A 23,786-nucleotide genomic window follows, 5' to 3' on the forward strand; every position below is an offset into this window, starting at 1 on the left:
TTCAGCTTCATCAAAAACAGTATTCTTCAATATTAATTAATTATACTTCAAGTAAATAATGTTTATTTTCTCCTCACACCAAATCATGCTTCTTTCATTCAACCTGCAACAAATCACACCTCTCATTTTTCCACTAAAAAATAAAAATGACTTTCTGAAAGCACTTAAGCTGTGGATTTCTAACCTGTCCTTACAAACACTTGTTACTGCAAAGATTAAATCAATATTCTTATTTTTAGCTCTTTGAAGGTGCTTCAGTCACAAGCAGATGTGTAATATTTAGTAGCAGTTGTACGGTAAGGATTTGTAGCTATGTAGAGTATGCCTTAGTTGGCAACATATCTACAGAATAAAAAAATAAAAACTGTATTTATAGGAGGCACAGAATAGTTTTCTGACATTAAAACAGACATGTGTGATATTACTCCAGATAAGTACTGATTTTTTTTTTTTTTTTTAAATATTTAACTGGCATAGGTAGTATGTGATATTAGAAAGCATTTCAATGGACACTTATAAGGAAATTATACAATATGATTCTGGCATGAATATTATCACTCAACAGTGAAAAAAACAAACAGTAATTAGTTGTGTGTAATACGGCTCAGAAAAATGAAAAAAAAATTTAGAGGATAATGAATTAAGGTTCAGTAGCATGTTATATGTTTCAGATATAAACAACCATAACACAAAAAGTGATCAAAAAGCATACTAAAGCACAAACAGACATCAAGTATGAAAAATTGAAAAAGCAAATACCTATGTGACATTATTTAAAAACACCATAAAAAATAGCTTATACAGTTAAGAAAGGAAAGACAATCAAAAATGAACTAGTTGTGTAATGAAATAACTGTACAACAGTTATCACACTGTATAACTACAACTTTTGTGATTTTTAACAGAAAAATATTGTAAAACTGCATTTGTATCAATTTCTCAGTACTGAATATTCAGACAGACAAGCTTCACAGGAAACTTAATACTTAATTACTAAAAGGCAATTTATCAAAAGTAACTTTATATAACATAATATTGCACTATGATATATATTTTCTTATCTGAAAAAAACAACTTTTTCTAAATGTTTTTTCCCCACTTTAGAAGCATCTTTTTTCTACTTGTTTATTTTCTATGCAAAAAGAATAATAATGCAGTCACCTCACTTCAACTTCCAAGTGATTTGTTTGTTTTTTCAATTTTATGCAAAGCTACATGGAGGCTGTCTGCACTAACTGTCCCGAATTTGGGGTGTAAGACTAGAGGAAAGTCAGCTATTCATCACCACCCACTGCCAACTCTTTCACTAATGAGTAGTGGGGATTGACCATCACATTATAACACCCCCATGGCTGAAAGGGGATGCAAACATATGACCCTCAGAGTTCAAGTTAAGCACCCTGACCACCTGTTCATGCTAGGCCCACTTCCAAATGAACTGTAAATATATTATGTATACAAACCATTTTGTAATTAAGAAAGATATAAAAAATGTTTTGTAAAGTGTATACAACAAAAAATTTTTTAAACCAATCAACATCGACACATCAACTACATGATTTTATTTGAAATTAAAACAAGTTTTCTCATGATAGTACATTTACCTTTTTTATATTACAAAAAATCATGATATTCAGAAGAAAAAAAAATGTTTTAACAACAATGATTACATTCCTTATAACCAGTTTAGAGGTCTGTGTACTTTCATCTAGTTTCCCACTGACAAGCCTATAAGTTCATAGAAACAAAATATGAATGAGAATGAAATTCATAACAGAAACAGAAGACAAATGTACAATTTCTGTGGAATCTCTTGTAAAGCTTTAACAAAATACATGAAAACTAAACATTTTACCCCAATTTTTGAATTAACTGAAATGATGTATTTCACTGAAAAAATATATACAATTTACTATAAAAAATGTTTCAGCTTCTCAGTGAATATTCAATGCAGAAATTATACAGTAGTTGTATAGATTCAGTGAAACAAAATACCACAGTGTAAATCTAAATTGCTATGATTTAATAATTAAACAACCAAGGGAGATGTCAATTAATTGATTTTACAATTTATTCAAAATACTTGCAAAAAACACAATATGCATACTTTTTAATTTGTTTCTGTTCATTAAAAAACAGCTTTAATAATTAAACTATTTTTCACATGTAATCATCTAGTTTCACTTGACTGTCAAATTAATATGTGTAAGAGGTATGTTGACTAAAAATATCATGATTTCAGTGTAGAAATGTGTCACCACTTGCATGAGTATGTATGACACTAGGTTCCTGTATATTATCATAAAGTTTAGAAAAATGACAGAATTGTTCCTGAACAGATTAAATGTACACTGAACTGTGTATTACTTCCGGATGGTTCCTCTGCAACCTTCTATTTTAATAAGGAGGGAGTTGATAAATCATCTTAATGCATCACAGCTTAGGGTTTCATGTGCCAGTTCACACTGGTTCATCATATATGACAAAAAATACTATAACTATTCCCTGTCTATGTTTTCTATTATTGTAGAGGCTTTCATAATAATGTGCTGTTGCATTTTAATTAACTGTATATATGATCTGTTATTTCCTGAAACATTATGTAGCAGTTAAAAAAAAAATTGACTGGCTGAGCTGAAATAAGAAGAAATAAAAGCCCTTAATAAGATGATCAACTCTATGCACAGCAAAAAATAAATTAAATGTAATTCTGGTCACAGTACAGTAAGAAAAATATATGTGATCAAAATTAATTAATAAAAAAACTTTACCATGATATAATAATTACAACACCTTTTTGAAAGTAATTCACATTGTTAGGAATAGTATCTCTTATGAAAGAAATAATAACTGTTAAACCTAACTGTGCTGAAAAGTTACTCAAAGTAATGTTTACCCATTGTGGGTCTTAGAATGTCTTACTTAACAGTATGTTTTCTTTTGCTAAGAATAAACTAAGCTGGTAATGGTAAAACAATCCGTAACTAGTTTATTATTGGTGAAACTTAACTTTTATACCAGACTAAAACTAAATCATGAACTCTGAACAGCTAAGATTACAGATGGACTAAAACTGAAGTATAAATCAGTTGTAAGAAATGTTTCACACTCTTCTAAATTTAACTTTTATACTGATGCACAATGAAAATGCAACAGTCTAAGTCTTACTTAATTATCTCACTAGGCATATTTGTAATTTCATTTGTATTCGAAATGGTGAGCTTATAGGTTTATCAATTGTTTAAGTAGTAATGTACCTCGGGATAACAAAATGTTTGGTATTGGAGTTGCAATTGCAAAAATGAGCTAAGAATCTTACAAATTAACCATTTACAAAAGAACAGCAAAAGATAATATAACAATACCCTACTTAAGTAATGAAGATTGTCTGATTGCTGAATGGATGATTGAAGGCAGCTTGTATATGAGAAAAGTTACACAGAAAATGAAATGTTCTGCTTCAAGAATCAGCAGAAATGTCCAGAGTAAACAGGTTCTATAAGGTAAAAGTTACATCCTGGAAGGCAGAGGGTCACTACACCAGTCTAGTCATTTTCAGACTGTAGTGGATACAGAGAGACAATGCAAGACCCTACAAAACTAAAATTACAAAGGTACAACTTCAAGAAAACAATGTGAAAAGTCTTGCTTCTGTCAGTTTTTTTTTTTTATCTAACTCAGGTGTAAGAGAACATTAGTGGAACAACCTCATCATCAACTGGAGACAACTGCAGCTGGCCAACCTTCTCCAGCTGCACAGAAAAAGTGGCATACCATCTCCCAGTTGTCTGTGTAGAGCCTGATCAGGTTCAGTGCTCCCAGAATTATGTTAACCCATTCACTATGGTGTAATTGGTTCATTTTGACATTGTGTGACATTCCATTATAAAAGTCAGTAGTTTTGCTCATATTTTTATAATTGTCTTTGATATCCCTGTTTAAAGCATTTTACTCAGTCCCTTAGATCTGTTGTGTTTCTTCTGTACATTATTTTAAGTTAAAGATTGTTCAAACTTACCGATTTTTAAATAAACTTAATATTTCTGTCAATTAATATGTACTATTTGTGAAATTATGTCATCTTTCATTGCTGATATATAATATTTTAAAGCAATTCCAGGATATAATTAAATCTTGAGGAAGTTCAACTCCACATCTGAAACACACATTTGTGAACTTTCAATTTGTGACTATAAATTAACATATGGATTTTTGTCGTACTTCAGATGCTTACTCGTAAAAGCTCTTATAAGACAAATAATTTAATGGCAGCAAATCTCTAAAAGTTATTAATGTTTTGAAAACTTATTCTGTAACCATATAACTAATACCTGATAATAATGTAGTTTATGAAGTTTCTTAACAATTGTGAAAATTTCAACTATTATTTAACAAAAAGGGAAAAACAAACAAACAAACAAAAAGAACTTGTTGACACAAAAGCAGACATTTATGAAAGCAATGAAATTAATTTGTACACAATAACACAATTCCTTCATTTTCCAAATCATTAAAATATTCTTTTCAACATGCATTATACCTTTAACATATGGACAACTGAATTATAACATGGTTGGCAACTCCTCCAAGAAGAAGGATACATCAACAACACCACAAGTCATGGCACCTGTAGTCCTGTAGTAAACTAACAAAATACAGTCTCATCAAGCCCTAATAATTAAAGAGAACAGTTCCAGTTAGTGGTCTATGGCATCTAAATAGTCCATTCCAGGCACTCTCTTCAATCCATTATTACTATCCTTTTCTTCTTCTTCTGCGATTTTCATCTGAAGTCCATCATAATCGTCCATCACCACATCCTGAGTGTCTGGAGATTCCAGTTCCACTAGTAGAGCTGTTGCTTCAGCTAAAGTATCCTAGAAATAAATATACAAAATTAAAAGCCAGTTTTAAATGCTGTTTCATTCTTAATAGTATGGTAAAAATTACCTACAAAATTTATACAATAATATTCAATAACTAGATGGAACACCAATAAGTTCATGATTAGTCAAGAGTTGCTTCCCTTTTATGTTATTATAAAAAAACGTTCATAAAAACTGCAAAACATCAAACTTCAATTCTTCATATATCTTCACATGGACCCAACAAAATATCATGTCAAATTTGGTGAAGATTGATCAACAAGGGATTGTGAAGTAGTGGTTAAAAAATGCAAAAATACCCATAAAAACTGGAAAACCTAAAACTGAAAATTTGTATTAATCCCCATACAATCCTCATGCTAATTCTGGTGAAGAACCATCCACATCCTGTAAAGTAGTTACATGCACAAACAACAAACACTGCTTTTATATCTATAATATACATATATAACAGTTTTAAACATTCACTACCACATCCTAGAAACTACTATCAGGAAATTTTTTAAATCACTTGTACTGCACTAACAGCAATAGACAAACTAGACTGTTTTTATGAAACAAAAAATCTTATGTAATCCAGCACAATAAAATAAAATTCTGGTGCATTTAACTTTTAACAACACAAATTTAAACTCTTAACCACGAAAATTATCTTAAAGTGGGGAAAAAAAAAAAAAGACTTAAAGTACATCAAAAACCATCAAGCAAAACATCTTAGTCTGAAGAAATAAATCCTTAAAATGATTTCCACACCAAGACTTGTTCTATACTATAGTGTAGTTATCAAAAATGATTTATTCAGGCAAGTGGAAGCTCCAGTAGAAATTAATTTAATTCAAAACTAATAATCTTGAACAAGATTTGTAGCTAGATTTTAGTTGCTATTTAACAAAAAGTTCACATTTACACATAATATCAACAAATTTAAACACCATTTAAACAATCCAAAACCTGAATATACTAATTTTTTTTTTTTAAATATAAAAGTATAAAAGCTCAAAATTTTAGAAAATAAACTTTTAACAGACAAACCTGAACATTACAGCTTTCATAAATGTGACTTTACCAAATTATTTACTTGTATACCTAAGAATAAAAATCCTTAATTCTGAACAAACAAAAATTCTTACAAAACACTACAAGTACTATGAACTGTTTCAATGTATCAGGCCTTAATTACCACAATAAATCCTTTACAAACATTAATAAAATTAAATTTACATACCTGAGCACTTACTGTCCTCTGAAAAGTCTTGGTATTGGAGTCTTCATTAGACTGTGGGATAGTACTCTGAACTGCCCAGCCACCATGCTCTGACATCATCTGTTTTAGCCAGTTTACTGCCCACTGCCACTTAGTAGGAGCCTGAAGTAAATACTCTTTTGCTAAGGCACACCTAGTTCAAGAGGAAAATGTTTTCAAAAGAAGTGTAATGAATGATCTTGATTAATTTGTATCTTCTACATATTTTCTAAAGTTAATAAGAAAGCTAACTATAAAAAAGTATTACACACATTTCACAAATACATTCAGTTCTAACCTGCAACAAAATGCTAACATGAGCCAAATGATGTACAGGTTTTGTGGAAGGATTATTAGTTAGGCATTAAAAGAGCAATAAAATACTAACATTTCAGTATAATCAAATGCAGTATCACTTTACAATTTGAATCATTCTAGAAAAAAAAAAGGGGCAATTTTCTATGTATATACATGTTTTTTTTTAGGTGTTTACAAAGTTGGTTAAATTGACCAACCTTGTGTAGAGTTAGGGTAATGTGTATTTTCTTATTGCAAAGCCACATTAGGCTATCTGCTGTGTCCACTGAGGGGAACTGAACCCCTGATTTTAGCATTGTAAATCAAAAGTCTAACTACTGTCCCACCAAAGGACATTTTGGACAAAGAAAATAACTGATAAAATATAAAGTTTTACTGTAAAAAAACTGTAATGTATTTAGGAAGTTTAAGAGATTATGCAAATAAAGTTTAACAGTTTTTAGATGAAGAAAAGTATTTTCAATCTCGACATAAAAATCACTTTGCATACAGAGCAGTCAACACTTTGACTCCATATAGTCACAGAGAAATGTTTTGTGAAAGTACTTAATTAAAAATTGTGATTTATTGTTTATAAAGACTTATTACTTACTGAAAGCTTAAAAATTTCTTGAAGATATACAGTACACAGTAGAAATTGTAGTATGGAAACTATAAAGACCAATTTAAGGGTCATGAACTTGGCTGATTTGACTGAGCTCATAAGAAAAAATGTTATCCAATATCCATAGTTAAATACAAAATGTACTTACTTATGGGCAAGGCTTACTAAATATTTTACACCTTGATAAGAACGTCGACTGTCATTAGTTTGGTTGGATCGAATGATATCTGTAAAATTCATTAATAAAAGTTCACTGTATACTTCCTAATACAGTATATTATTTGCAACAAGTAGCAGAATTTAATCATTATTCACAATATGAAAACAAAAAAATTTTAGTACAATATGATGTAAACACAAAATTAGCATAGGTTGTTTGATAGAAATATAATAAAGAAAATATTTCTAATACTTTATGCTTAATAGCATTCTTTATATTTTGGTGTAAAGTGCAGTGGATATGTTTAAAAGTATAGTAATTACTAACATTATTATACACAACTTAAAAACACACACTAATAATACAAAATACAGGTTACTCTGTATTACATTTACAATAAAATATTTCTTTGCATTTAAAGTTCTGTGCACAGGTACAATAGCTATATCACTTTAATCTTACTAAAATATGTGTGCTGAGTTTGCCTAAAGCTATAATGCATGAATATTACATAATTTCTTTGATCTTTTAATTTCATTCATATGAAATACAACTATAAGAGAGTGAACACGTATATTTCTTGTGTACATACCTATCATTCCATCAACACGAACACCTTTTGCATCCACCCAACCATCTATCACATGCTCAATTCGTTTATACTGAAGAGAATCCTCTAACACCTATAAATATCAAACCCCAAAAAAGCAGTATCTGAACATAACTTATTCAGTTCCTTAGATGTAGTAGCACTTTCTCATAAAAAATCAGATAGTTATGATTTATTTTATGTAAAGCTGTTTACAATAATGCTACATCTCAAAGGTTGATCTATAACCACTTATATATAATTACCAATAATCTTCCAAAATATTCACATATCACATACTGTATCTAGACACAAGTGTATCAATTCAAAGGTAACAAAAAATCATGTACTGCACTTTTTAAATATAAAAAATTAAACCAACTAATGTAGAAACATAAAAGTGAATAATATAACCATGCAAATTTCTCCAAAAATATTCCAATACCGAGAAGTTTTAAAAAGCCTGTAAAATATTTTGAAAATTTTTGAAATGTCTATACAATTACAATCTGTAGATTCTATTCACAACATAGTTGATAATTTCACAGAAATAAATAATGTAATAAGAACTCTTGACATAATCTTTAGATGCTGCTTTCTCAACCAACAGTTATAGTGAATTTTACAGCTAATGTTAAAAAATAATATGAACCTTGAGACACACAAACATTTCAACATTATTTTGTAGTTTTTCTAATATTTGAAGGATAAGCAGTCTAAAACAATAGGTTTTGATAAGATAGTAATTGTTGTGCCCCTACCAGCAACTCCAGCATCAGATGAGAAAGATTTTTCAACTCATTCGAAGGCACTGAGGAATACTGAGTCTACAAAAGACACATTCTGTAACATATCTTTTACAATAAAACTTATCACAAATATGTTTTCAACTCTTAGAATCACAATCTTCAGATTAACTATATTTAAAGTAAAAAATCTTTATTAGCATAAAAAAATTCCAAAATCTACAAATTACACATTTAATAAAAGTCACAAATAACAAACTATAAGAAAGATAATTTCACTAAGAGATAAATTTAAGTACTTTATTAGATTGTTTCTTAATTTTTATACAACCCATCACACATTTCATTATAAGTGAAAAAAAAGCAACAATCCTTTCAGCAGAGGTACCTCTTTCAATTCTTTTCTGTGCAAGTCACTACATCTAAAATTTAATTAAAAATGAAAATCACCACTATAGATAAATAATTTTGGTTAGAAGGATGTAATGAATATAATGTCACTTTTATCTACAATATACTTATCTCTAAAAAGATATGCCAGGTTCTGTAAAAATATCTCAGAGTTACTGTATGTAGTATTGCAGTTGAGATGATGTGAAATGTATGTGAAAAGGTTAATCATATTATCACAATGTTATTTTAGTGAATGGACAATCTGTATTCTGTCCACAGCATGGAATTGGACACCATATTTTATTACTGTAGATCCTTAAACTTATTGCTAACCTGTAGAAGGACTTTTTCAAGGTAACTGATAAAATGAAAAAATAAAAACTATATATACGTGTACAAGACCCAGGTATATAAAACATAAATTATTTAAAGACACCACAGCTGTTGAGGTCCTAAAAACACTACATCTCACATTCTACTTTAAGAATCACAAATTATTAGCACAATAATAACTAAACACTGACCTCTGAATAGCAGTTAATTACTACTGAACAGGAACAATTCAGCCTTAAAATTAGAGAGCAAGACACCTGATATAAACTACTTTATAATTTACCTGCAGTAACATATATTAAGATAATTTTTCTAAATTTTCATGTACATGTTCTTGCATGTTTTAAGACATCCTTCTTGTGGAAATTTTAATTTCTGCATCTTCAATGTGGAAGATTTAAATTTGGAACCATTTGTGTACTGGGCACTTTTCGTTCTTTTTTAAGAAATCATATCATCACATTAAAAACAAAAGCTGCATTCAAAATTAGTCATATTTTAAGAAAAATCTATTGCACTACTTAATTATCTAGCTATGGACAAGGTTGATTCAACATAAATTTTGACTCTAAATTGATACATCTAATAACACAGAATAATAACATGTTTGCACCTCCAGAAGAAAAGTCCACCTTTCAAAAGCACTAGAATTATATGGTTTTTATTTCATCTCTATCATTACTGAGCCTACTTGATTTTTAACATCATGAATAATAATATGTAAAATGCAGATAATATCCTATAACCACCATAATTCCTCAAGCTTTCTAACTATGCACTAAGAGCTGTTAAAAGTTTGTGTTTCTCATGGGAACAAAACTTGAACTATAAGTGAAATAGTTTTCTGTACAAAAAACAATGAAATGTAATATGTCATTTGCTAGATATGTCTCCCATTAGTTAGAATTAGGCACTCGTGTGACAGCAAAGTGTGCCAACAATATCATTCATAATATCAGTGACAGATCATCACAAGGTTTCCCAAGCGTGTACTTTTATTTCTACCTCCAAAAACATTTCTGAATTGAAGTGTATATATGCTCTTTCATTTTTTATTGTAACTGATTAATTATGTAACACAAATTTTGTTCCTGGATAGTATGTGTTATTTCTTAATTGCTTATGTTGTAAAAATACAGAAAATGGCCATTATTACCTTCAGACTTTGCTTTTGTGACCTGGATAATGAAATTTAGAAATTAACCTTTTTTCTATGTAAAAACGGGTACATTTTCATTTACATAAGGTTTGAATAAAACACCATATGAATCAAGATTTACATGTATTTATATTAAAGTTATACAAAAATGAACAAAAATGTTAAGAAGTGAATTGTTTTACAAGATTTGCAACTTTAATGAAAATCACTTTCACATATCAGCCCCCAAATATAGTCTCTTATCATGTTTTCTTTAGATGCTCCTATGCCACAAAAGCAAAGTTTGAAGAGAAAAATAGGTCTTTTCTGTTTACTTTAGGCATAAGCAATTGGGAAATAGCACTTTCTACCCAGGAACAAGAAAAGTAAAAACTTTGTTACATAGTGTAATTAGCTGTTCAAATGTTAACCAAGTCCCTGAAAGAAGGCAGAAATTAAGTTTCTGGTATAGTTGATGATTGCCCTCACAACTACTATTTATATTGTATTCATGCATGTTTATTAACTCTCTGTCTATGAGCAAGATGGATTCCACCTAGCCTGTGTCTATCAAAGTAACCATAAAGCAGCTACAATGTAACTTTTTAAAATGTACACTTATCTTCACAAAATTTTGCAGATTAGCGATAAACCTTACAAGATTTAGTACACCAAACAGCAGAATTTTAGATTAAGATTTTTTAATTCCAGACTTGTTCATGTATTCTTTCTTTTTGAATGTTGACTACCCAAGATTAAACAACTTTCATGCATCAGAAAAATTGTCAAATTTCACATGCAAAATCTCTATAACTCTAGACAATTAACGTTTTTTCACAAAAAAATTTTTTTTTATGTATCTTATCTTTGTCTGGGTTAGGTTGATTTCACCAACCTCATAACCACCACAAAAAATTAGGAAATAAATCTAAATTAAGCTTTTTCATTCTAGAATGATTATAAATCATAACACAAAACCACAAATGTTTATTATAAATAGCTTACACATAATTTTACACATCTATACATTATTCTTTTTTAATTTTACTGACCTTTCACCTGTTTCTGACTAACGTTACATAAGTTGTAAAGTTTATGATATTATATCAAATAGTATAAAACTAGCCTTTACAAAATGCAACTGTCATCTTAGCTTTGTTATAGTGGACCAGCAGTTGTAGAATACAATCACAAACAATGACCTCTTCTATCCATGAAACTTGCACACACTTACTGTAAGTTGCTAAGCCTCATCGAATTTTGCAAGCATGGTGTGTAAAATACTTTTAGGTTTTATATATGCATTTTGAAATAACAAAAAAATCAGAAATGACTATATCAATATCACAGAATTCCATTGTAATTTATCAGGCTTACTGTACTAACCTGTATTTGAGTCTAACAGAATATAATTTCTCAATCACCATTTTGCCTTATTTCTTCTCTCCAAGCCTACAATTAAAAGATGCTTTTTCATATGTAAGCACATTTCAAAAGCTGAGAAAACCAAGTGAGGGAATTCTGAGTTTTCAACTGGTTTCAAATAAGTCATTGAGTGAAGTAGGTGTATGTAGATAAGTATGTTCAAAATGGAAGAGGCAGGCAAAGCCACCTTCGTTCATTTGTTAAATAAAATAATATCTCAGAAAATAGAAAAGCTAGGAGGTTCTTATTTTATATCTTAATTTATCATTAGTCATTCAAGTTTCTATTTTGTAAGAAACTATAGAAAAACTATTGCATTTGCATTGAACTACTATTTTATGAATTTATGCCAGTAAGTTGGAAATCAAATTGTAGATTATAATTCAAACTTTAATATTATATATAAGTTAATTTCGTAATTCAATAGTAAATATTAAAAGAACATGCCTAAATTTATATTTTAGTGAGTCATGCGGTATGTTGAATGTCGTTTACAATTAGATGTTTGTGATGTCAAAATGGAAGTCTATACTTTTTAGGTGCTACATTTGCATTTTGAAGTAACAAATAAAATCATAAATTACAATAGAATTCTGTGATATTGATATAGTCATTTATCAAAATACTAAGTCTATACTTTTGTACAACTTAGGAACTCAAATTACTAATACTGAAAAACCAGAGTATAAATAAAATGTTTTTATTTTGTTATATACATATGGTTTATGTACTGAATCAAACATGGTAGTCCTGTTCAACCCCTTTCGTTTTTGAAATGATCCCTTATATACTCTTACTACAATATATGATATGTGAATAACCAATCAACAGCTTAAAATGTCCCCAGAGTTGTTTTCTTATCCATTTTAATCTTTGAAAAGATTAGAGCATTTTTGCAATCCAAGTTTTCAAGGAGGTAGGTTGTGTCTTTATTCTGCTTGAAGTTTCATACTTTTTCAAATCTAAATAAAACTTAGTTACTGAGCTAATAAATTACAGTGTAATTCTATGGTGTCAGTATAGTTATTTATGATTTTATGGTTATATATATGTGTCCACCAAGTGCAAAACTGTAAAAGGCTTAGCAACCTTACATCCAGCAAAAACCAAATACAAATGTTGTATTGAGATAATTGTTTCTTTACTTCTTGATTTATTGTTCTGTATCTTAAGAAAAATAAGTTTAATAATGTATTTCTAAATAGTAATAATCTACACACACACACACACACACACATATAATGTATAATAATTAAAATGTGACTGTATATTACAAAATATTATTTCATTAAAACATAGCTGAGAAGAGGACGACTAAGGGTCAGTATATTATTGTGTACATGACTTGAACACATGTGCACCACATCAATGCAAGTTATGTAATGTTAGTTAAGCATGACTGAAAGGTCAGTGTAATAAAAAGTAATAACTATATAGAATTATGAGACTTAAGCTACTTAGATTAAACATTTGTATTTTCGTTTTACAATATGTAGTCATTCTAGCATGAAAAAGGCATATTTTGAATTTATTTCCTAATTTTATTATGATGGTTATGATATTGGTCAAGTGACAGACCCCACACAGAGTACAGAAAATAAGATAGAATATAAAGTCTCACTAAAAACAAATGTTTCAAATGTATTTAAGAGGTTTCACAGATTATGCAAATAATATTTGAGATTTTTGGGATGAAGAATAGTTTTCTTAATCATAGCATGAAATCATTTTGCACTCATACTAGAAAGGAAACAGATTATTGTCACAAATAAATCTTTAGTAAAAATATTTCATTTAAAAATCTGATTTTTTTTTACACAAAATACTTCTAATCTTTACTTAAATGTCTACCTAATTTTGTTAAGAAACACATGCTGTATCAAAAGTTATAGTGTAAATACTTAATATGTGCACACGTGAAGACAAACTCATGTATATTACACTGAGACTGTAGTGAAAGGGTTAAAGGAAAAACATATATTCATATGTAGTGCTCAATATTCTCTAGTACTGTCAGACTTACTCTTTTCAACAAACCAAGTCCAATAAAAACACTTTGTAGATTCGGTAAAAAAAATATATTTTCTAAGCATATAATTTTTTTTACATACCACAACTTCATAGATGATAGCTGAGGTGAAGTTCTCATTGTAAAGGCTACCCTGAACAAACATCTCTACAACTGTTGAAATTGACCCTGATACTTCTCTAGATGCACTAACAAACTAAAAAAAAGAAACAATAACAATAGTCACTACTACAGCATGACTAAAAGAATTATTATACAGTAAAAGGAAACCTAAACCTACAGTTTGATGCTACTCTTTTTTTCAGATAAATATTTCTGTAACATAAAAATTAAAGGTAAGTTTGACGTATGAAATCTAATTTTATAATTGTTGAAAAAACAAAACAGATTGAAATAAAAAAGGCCATTTCTTAACAGTATGTATGCAATACACATTTTATGTTAATATTTGCAAAACAGCTAAGAACACAAAGGTATGCCGCATGCTAAATTCTTTCTTACAATTATTAACATTCTAGTGATATAAAGTGTAATAAAATACACCACTGAAGAAGCTGTTATGAATAATACTTATTTCAAATTTGTATACTTTCAATCTCTTATAGCAACAGTTCTTTAAGACCAAAAAGAACAATTAATTATTAAAATTTCAAAGAGAACTTGCTTGAAAATTACATTAAAAATTACTTTATATTAATTTATGCTTAAATTGTTAACAATAATATAGGTATTATTGAAAACAATCTCTGTAAGTCAAAGGAACATGCCTCCCGAATTAACCGAAAAGATCCTGGTCCATAAAGGGCTAACTTTACTTCCTCTGGCATGGGTACAGTACTCCTAGGTCCAGTAGGCAATTTCTCTTTGCCTATCAGAAAGATGTCATTAAAAGAGGCATTAGTATTAAATCAGAATAAAGTAATAAAATTATCATAAAAATACATACTTTTTCTAAACTGAAAATGTATTTCCACTAATACTTACTTCTACTGATAATATAGCTATTTTTCAATATCCAAGGATTCCACTCTTTCCTCCTTACAACCAGAACAGGTATGTTCTTCATTTGGAACTTAGTTCTGATATCAAAGATGGAATAGAAGGAGTAATCATCAGTATAGCTCAGCCCCAATCAGATAGCTGAGGTTCCACAACTTGGGGTTGGAATTAAGCGGTCATGGTACTTATAGACCACATTGGGATTAGGGATATTGGACTACAATGCTTTTATATATATATAGACACAAACACACACATGCACTACTGAGGGGATCCCAACCTGCAGCCATGGAGTGATTTATTTTGCATAAACTGAATCATAATGAGAATGTAAGCAACACCAAAGTGAACAAACTTTCACCTCTACCTGGTGAAATCCAAAAGGCGACACCTCAGTTTGAGAATGATGTGATTGTGTATGCTGTATTCAGCTAAAGGAACAAAACTCATTCAGTTTGGAATCATGAACACCTACCCTTATTCCCCAACCAAATTTACAAGGAGTGTTCTGCTTCCTGCTGAAATTATGGAATGGATGTGAAACCTGTGCTCAACCAAGGACCTAAGATTGGATCATTTTGTGTTTGTATAATTATAAGAAGATAGTGGAGATTCCTTCATGAGCAATGCACAACACTGACATTGATCAAAGAGAATGACCATGCACCCCAAGCCAGATAACTTTGTCAAATCTGAACAAGAATTACAAGTAGGCTCCTAATGAGGGTGATGCCAGTCTCACAGATATCTGGGATCCAGCAAAAAAATAAATAAAGGGACCCTGGAAATAAAATATTAATCGGTTGAGGAAAATATTCACCTTTGGTTAAAGCTAACAGGTGTGGTTGAAATAGCTATAGGGGATAGTTGAAAACCCTCAAAAGAAGAAATCTGTCAGATCATGTAAGTGATGATATAAGAAAGTATTATGAACAATCCACATACCTACCCACACAGTGCCTTCCAGAGGGAAATTTAACTGGGTGGCTAATGATATAGGGATATTATAAATATGGAGAGATGTCACACTAAAAAGATCCCTACACCAATAATTTATTAAAGGCCATTTGAATCAGTTTTTTCAAACCTAACTTGCTAGGGTAGTGGGAGATATGTCATGTAAAATAGAATGATTCCAATGAATGCACAATCAGTGTTTAGTGCCTTGAAATGAGTTAATATGAGCCACATAACATTTGAAGGTCCTGAATGTAATTACCAGAATGCACGATGACAATTTTTTCAATAAGAAGAACAGACCTTGAGCCACTGCTTGGTGTGTACTGCAAGCAGTTCAAGAACATTGATACTGAGAGTAAACTCATCTTCAATCCAAGCACCTTGGACTTCCTGACATTGAAGAGATGCATCTGTTATTGATACTGAGTAATGAGCCAGAGTAAGTCAAAGAATAAGAATGCATGAGCCATTTGTACTTGTTCCAAAGAAATGAGGGGTTTGAGGGGTGCTCACATTCCCGAAAAGAGAGAACTATCCATGCAGTAGGAAATATGTGCATAAATAAAAGTCTGATAGGGGTTGGTTGAGCACGACTTAAGTGAGTATTAAAAATCTCATACAAATGGACAAGATATTGTGTCAGTGGCTACACAATGGGATGGAGCCAGTCATAAATATAATAATTTGTGCTCACACTCAAGGAATGTATGTGACAAAAAAGGCTTGAACAGCTCTGCAGAAGACATGAGGAGCTGATGGAAGACCAAAAAGAAGAATCTGGAACTGTAGCATCTGACCCTTGTGCACAGACCTGAGAAGGCCTGATAAAGTAAAGCTGATAATCTACCTGTGAAATACCATGACCTGAATCCTGTGTAAATGAGATAATAGATCACATAACAATCAAAATGGTAACATAGAATTCATAATGTAAAGTGAATAACCAAGCACAACTATGTTGGCAGAAACAAATAAAAAGTTTTTGTAATAAAGTAATACATTCCATAACTGGGTGGAAGTATAAAATAATTAAATTTTGGCATAACTCAACAAGTTACAAATATCACTATTGTATAATAAAGAGTAAACTTGTTGAGAGAAATTAATACAAAGATATGATAAACTACTAAAATAAAGCACTTGAAGAGAGCACAAATGTTATAATTTGTGTACTGCCAACTCAAAGTTATACTTTGGTAAAATTGAATAAAAGGAGTCACATGCATAAAGAAAGTATGTTCAATTCTTATTGGTAGAGGGTTGTTGCATGATGATTTGCACCTGAGAAACACAGCAATAAGTCAATTTCAAACAAGTGAGAGATACAAGGCTTGTGACATGTGCAAACATTTTTTTGCATATAGGTTGCAGCACTAAACAAGAATAGCTATTTATATAAGTTGAAGTAATGTATTGTATCGAAAATTATGTTTTTTCAATATGAAACAAAATATATTGTTTAATGAAAGACTCACTTGGCTTACTAGATTCAATCTAATTTGTAAATAAATATCTTATAAAATAACAAACTATATCAAGTATTCTAAATGAGTTGCCTAGGCATGTGAATGAGCAAAAGGGAAGAAATGTTACAAAAACTGGTGGTTTATAGTCGCCTGTGCCACCTAGCCAGGCCCAATACAAAGCCCCTGAAACTCCTACACTTTCTAAAAATTAGAATAAAACATTAAAGGCTTAAACAAACAGATATATTTATAATCTGTAATAACTATTGAATGTTCTACTGTTTTCTCTATCCAGGCCTATCAAAAACAATTTTTTACATTATTGTAATATTTGTTACTCTTGCCTTATTTCACTCAACAATTTTTATAATAACTTTCTCTTAACTTGTGACCTCAAACACACACTTTTTCTGCCATTGAGAAAATGCTACTGCCAAATTTATAGAAATTTCAGAAGATGGATATCCCTGCATAAAATAATAAAATTTCATTTTACTAATGATTGACTATCACAAACTAAACTTGTTTACATCAACTGGACATTCTAACTAGTGAAATGAATCAAATAATATATAGTTTAAAAACAGAAATATACTTTTATAGTTGTTTTGAAGTAAAACTTACCACATGTTCTGTAGGGTGTCAAATCACAAGCTAGTATAAGAGTTGCTAAAGTTTCATACAAAGGACCAAAATCTCTAACTTGAGCAGAGCTCCATCGTCGTGGTGTTGATTCCTAAAAAATAATAAAATAAATTTAAGACATAAATTCTATATGAAGATTTTTAAAATTCGTGATTTACCTTCATTAAAACATAACACTAAAGAAAGTAGTATAATTACAATTCAAACAATCAACATAACTGTAAACTTACAACACATTCCATGTCTGCTCCTGAAACACCAAGCACAAAAACAAGAGACTTCTTGAAGAAACCACATTCAAAAAGGTGAGAACATGCACTGATGCTCTAGAATAAAAAAAGAAATAATATCTACAAATTATATCAAATTATTTGAACACTGATCAATCCTTAATTTATTATAACTTTATTATCTATTCAGGATGTTTTTTTCATTTTTTAAGTATATATTTATTTAATTAAATATATATTTTTTTAAATATATTTCCAAAAATAATATAAATAAAAAAGGTTGTGCATGAATAAAAGCAATCATTTAAGATTTTTTAATGGATCTACCAGTAACAGACATAATACATATTCCAATAGTAGATACATTTATTGTAAAAATGGAAAAAGAAAATGGGAAGAACAAAACTAGATGTTGATGTTAATGGCTTTCAACCTTCCCCCACATAAACTGGTTTTGTATTTTTTAATGATTCACATAAAACTTGTGATTGGAGCAGTAAAATCATGTGTAACTACTATATTTAATTCAAACAAGTGTCAATTGTGTTTATAAAACAACTATGTCCCCCACTAGTATTAATTAACAGCTTAAACCATGTTTAAGTTCCTTTGAATCAGGTTTAGAACTCTGCTGTATGCCTGTTGTATGCATTCAGTCAAAATTCATCCATCCAATTTTGAGTTATCCTGTCCATTAAGACAGATGGACAGACAGGGTAAATGAAAATGCATCAATGCGATTTTCAGTAGAGGCATAAAAATTCCTTATGCAAATGAAAAGTATCCTTAATGGGGTTCCTGCCTTATTATTTGTTCCCACAATCTTGTATAATGTTTAATTGATTAGGATAGATATATAAAAACCATATTCAAAATAATTAAATAATGAAGATTCATCAATTTACTACTGTACAGTTTCATGTTTACACTGATTTGGGGTACGGATACATAGAAGCAATTCAAAGTTAAGAAAAAATATGAACCTCTAATTTACAGTACTGAAATATAGAAGTTAAAGATAACATTCAATGAAACAATTAAATTCCATGAACTCATTGCAATTAATTCATAAATTAAATATCATTAAACCAAGTGTTTTTATACATTTAATTTTATCTACTTCTATATTAACATGATGTCTTATGCCAAATACAGTTTGTTTAAAAAATTGTAAAATCTTACCATCTGAGAATATGAGCTAAACAACCTGAAATACTGTGAACAGCTGCGACAATTGTCTGGAACTCCTTGATTCAACAAACTCACTAAGTGAACTATCACTTTATTCAAACTGTGTGATGCCTGGAACAAATGGGATCATGTTTTCTCACACATATGATCAGCAAGTGTAATTAATATTTACAATGCATGTTTTAAAACACTTTCATAAATGTATGCTATCATTCTTCAGATTTTGAAACATTTTATGTTTCTTTGCCAGTTAAAATATCAAAATTGGATAGAAAAAAATAAATCTCATTAACAATAATACATGCTTTACATGATAATGTACTTCCATAACCAATAGTAGTATGTATTTTATCCTTTAATGTTCTTTGGTGCATTATTTAACTAAATAAAAAATATTTAGTGCATACTACTATTAGTATAAAAAGAAAAGTACAGTTAAGTGTCACTAAAAATCAACAGAAAAAGAAAAAAAGACAACACGGTTAAGTACTTTATTTATTGTTTCATATTTATTCTTTATTTATTATTATCAAAGTAACTAAAAGGTAAAATTAAAGATATTTTTTAGGCTAGTTAGGATTAAATTAAGTAAAATAAATAATAATATGATACAAATATTTCACAAGGCATGCATGTGAGCAGCTTGTATGTAATTCAGTAGTGTAATATGAGCTCCACATTTCCTGAGCAATTTACAACTTATAATGGCATGAATAGCAGTACTTAGTTGTTCAAAGGGCAAGAACACAATAAAATTTATGTATAAGTAGATGTATACTGTTATAAGTTTAAAGATACTTAGAATAAAGAAATTTAGTTTCATGTTACAATTTGAAGTAATTCTAGAAAGACAAAAAATGGTAATTTAGATTGATTTTTTTTCCTTGGTGGTTTCAAGGTTAGTCAAATTAACCATTCTTGTATAAAAAAAAGTGAAGATAAACAAACAAACAAAAAAGAAAGATAAAATATGAAGTTTTACTGAAAACAAATGTTTGATATGTATTCAGGTGGTTTTAGAGATTACACAAGTGATGTTTGAGATTTTTGTGACAAATAATAGTTTTTTGATCGTAATATGAAAAACACTCCACACTTGAATTAATAATTAGACAAAGTTGATATAATCACAAACAAATCATAAGGAAAAGAATACTTCATTAAAAATTTTATCTTTTTTGTACAAATTTTGGGAAAATACACATACTACATTCCATATTACAAATACTAAACATGTGCAAATGGGTATACAAACTTGTGTATTTAATACCAAACTCATTACAAAGGGTATATACCATGATCTTCTTAATCCTCTTACTATGGGTCTTCCTACGGTCTGGAGTCACAGAGCATGTCTTCACATTCATAGACTTACATTAATAATTTTATTGAACTAGAATTTCATGAATGTATGTCAGTAAGTATGGTATCAAATTGTAAATTATACTTTACATTTTAGTATTATACATTAGTCACTTTCTCAAATTAAAAGTAAGTATAAAAAAATATCTAAATAACAATTTTTTGAGTCGCATGCTATGCCAAATGCAGCTTTCATTCAAATTAAATGCATATAATGTAAAAATATTAAGTCTACAGTTTCTTACAAATTAAAAACTTATCAATATTGAAAAGCTAGAATACAAAATAAGAACTTCCTATCTTTTCTATTTGCTGTGAGATTACTTCATTTAGTGAATCAAATAGTGTCCCCACCCATTTCTTCTATTTTTGAAATACTACCTTAGCATACACCTGTTTTACTCCCTCACAACTTTATAATCAATCAAAAGCTCATAATTTCAAGACCACATGGCTTTCTCAGGCTCCTGGACTTTGAAAGTTCCCATGATCAGTTCTTTTGTGCCTCAATTTAGAAGGAAGGGGTAAGTGAAAATATTGTTTGAAATATATTTTTTTGACACAAATACACCTTAATTACTAAGCTTGATGAATTATAGTGGACTTTTGTAGTATTAATATAGTAATTAATGATACTGTATTATTTCAAAATGCATATACATAAGAAGAATTATTTTCATTTACATCCTCCATGTGCAAAATCTGACAAGGCATAGCAAGCAGCAAATAAGTACAAAGTTATTAAGTAGAAAAGATCATTGTTTTCTCTACTTCATTATTTATGGTTCTATGTTTTAAGAAAAATAATTAAAATATAAGAACTTATTTGTAATATACACTACTGTGCAAAAGTGTTAGGATAAAAGAATATTTTGTCATTCTTTCTATTTTATGGGGCTAATTCTTCCATGCCATTACAGAATGGTAAAACATTATGGTAAAACTTCAGTTGTTTTACTGAGATAACTGTCATGGTACCACATGCAGTGTCATTACCATACAGTAAGAAGCTAGCATATGGTACCAGTATATACTAAAAGAAATCAATTTATTAGCACTCCACATATAAACCTTGATAAAATCAGTATTTAACATTATATTAAGTTTTGTTGTGATTCTATGTAATAAAAAAAACAAAAAAACGGAACTGTCAGTAGAACAGAGAGTTTGCATAAAAGCTTTACATGATGCTGGTCAGGCTCTCTGAAAAATTGTTGCAGACTTGAAATACTCTCCAGCAATGTCAACTAAATCTTAGATCATGAGACTATGACAGGTAAATTTAAAAATAGGAAAGGAACAGACAGAATAATACCTAAATACGATAAGATTGATGATAAGAATCTTTGTTTTTGTGCAGCCTTTGTGACAGAAGGAAGACTGCCACTGATTTCAAGCATGAGATAAACAACCATGCACCAAATGACAGAAAAGTGTCCAAATCCACAATATCAAGAAGACTCAATGGAATATTTGGTCAAGTAGCAGTTAAAAACCTTTATTTCAATTTCTAAGTATTGTTAATAGACCGAACTTTGGTAAAAGTACAATAACTGGGCTGTTGATAATTGGCAAAGGATGTTAGAGGATATTGTCCAATTTTCAAATATTTGGTTCAAAGTGTAGGTTTTACATCCAGTAGCAGAAAGGTTTTTCTTCTGAGGCAACAGGATATAGCTGCAAAACAGCTGGAATAATAAACCAGAGCAAGTACTATCAGATACCAGTGGTTTGTGTATTACTGGTAAAGGATTCCATTATTAAGAAGATAATGACATCAAACACTCATCCAACCTATGGAGAAATTATTTATACCTAAAAGAAGTTGCTGGATGTAATGGCTATCACAGAGCTCCAATCTCAACCCAACTGAGCTGATCTGGAATTTTAAACATCAAAAACTTAACAAATCCAAAGATACTTCCAAAAAAACTTTATGGGAGTGTATTAAAGACATTTGGAGTAAAATTCCAAAGGACACTTTGATTAAATATGTTGCAATAATGCTTGAAAGACTGTCTACAGCTATTAAAGCAAAAGGCAACACACAAATTATTATCTGTTTACTGAACTCAAGCACTTTCACTGAGTTTCTGTTGTACTAAATATGGAGATTGATAACATTTTGATGTTTCACCTGTGATTAAACTTTTCATTGTTCTTTGACAGTAGCCTGAAATCTAATTTTTGAATTTGTCATAACACTTTTGCAAAGCACTATAGACATACACATACGTAATGTATAATAACCAAAATATATATGCATATGTTCATGAAATTTAGCAAATTATCAGTAAACACAACAAGGCTTCCATATACATTAGCTTCACAAAATACTGTTGCACTAGAATGAAGCCAAGACAGGTCACTTTGTAAAGGCTAGTTTCTTACTACTGAATAAGGTAACATGAGTGAACATGCTCTGTGTCATTATAACTCCTGTAATGTCAGTAAGACACAGCTGAAAGGTCAATAAGATAAAATAATAAATACATACTGATGTATAATTTTATGAAAATTGAGCTATTTAGACTAAATATTTGTTTTCTTGTTATAGCTTGTAGTCATTCTAAAAAAAAAAAAAGAAGCATTATTTACATCTATTTCACATTTTTATGGTGGTTATGAAATCAGTCAAATTGACCAAACCCATAAAGAGATATAGTACTGAAAATAATGGATGAAATACAAAGTTTTTTTTAAACAATAACATTTGATAATTATCTGGAGGTTATAAAGATTTTGCATGTGAAACTTGATCCATACCAGTAATTTTAATCTTAAAATTACTTCACATGTTGGATAGCCAAAATTTGAAAAGAAGAATGCACGAGCAAATCATTATTTAAAAAATAAACAAGAATTTCATACCTTGTAATGTTTACTTATAATTGCAAAATTTTGTGAAGGTATGCATACATTTAAAAATGTTACAGTATAACTACTTTACAGTTACTTTGGTGGATATAGAATGAGTGGAAAATGTATTAAAAGTTATAAATTATAACAAGTACAAAATGATTACAAAGTGAGCCCATGGGATTGAGCCTGTAGTAAGGAGTTAATTCA

General features: G+C 29.7%; 1 protein-coding gene across 10 annotated transcripts in view; it reads right to left on the reverse strand.

Moving 5' to 3' along the window:
* Positions 1-1,547: 1,547 nt before the first annotated feature.
* The window catches only part of LOC143224859 (ubiquitin carboxyl-terminal hydrolase 24-like), a 277,830-nt gene continuing 255,591 nt past the window's right edge, over positions 1,548-23,786 (reverse strand). For 9 of the 10 annotated variants that reach the window (XM_076453271.1, XM_076453297.1, XM_076453262.1 and 6 more), the window contains 10 exons: positions 19,347-19,466; positions 18,165-18,260; positions 17,914-18,025; positions 14,632-14,732; positions 13,947-14,060; positions 8,562-8,627; positions 7,804-7,894; positions 7,200-7,278; positions 6,112-6,283; positions 1,548-4,877 (listed from right to left, as the gene is read on the reverse strand). In XM_076453271.1, coding sequence (XP_076309386.1) covers positions 4,698-4,877; positions 6,112-6,283; positions 7,200-7,278; positions 7,804-7,894; positions 8,562-8,627; positions 13,947-14,060; positions 14,632-14,732; positions 17,914-18,025; positions 18,165-18,260; positions 19,347-19,466 — 1,131 coding nt within the window. In that variant the 3' untranslated portion in view covers positions 1,548-4,697. The remainder of the gene's footprint in view (positions 4,878-6,111; positions 6,284-7,199; positions 7,279-7,803; positions 7,895-8,561; positions 8,628-13,946; positions 14,061-14,631; positions 14,733-17,913; positions 18,026-18,164; positions 18,261-19,346; positions 19,467-23,786) is intronic. The other variant, XR_013013468.1, reaches the window with a different exon arrangement.

The sequence above is a fragment of the Tachypleus tridentatus genome, chromosome 1, assembly GCF_004210375.1.
Source record: "Tachypleus tridentatus isolate NWPU-2018 chromosome 1, ASM421037v1, whole genome shotgun sequence".
Lineage (NCBI taxonomy): Eukaryota > Metazoa > Arthropoda > Merostomata > Xiphosura > Limulidae > Tachypleus > Tachypleus tridentatus.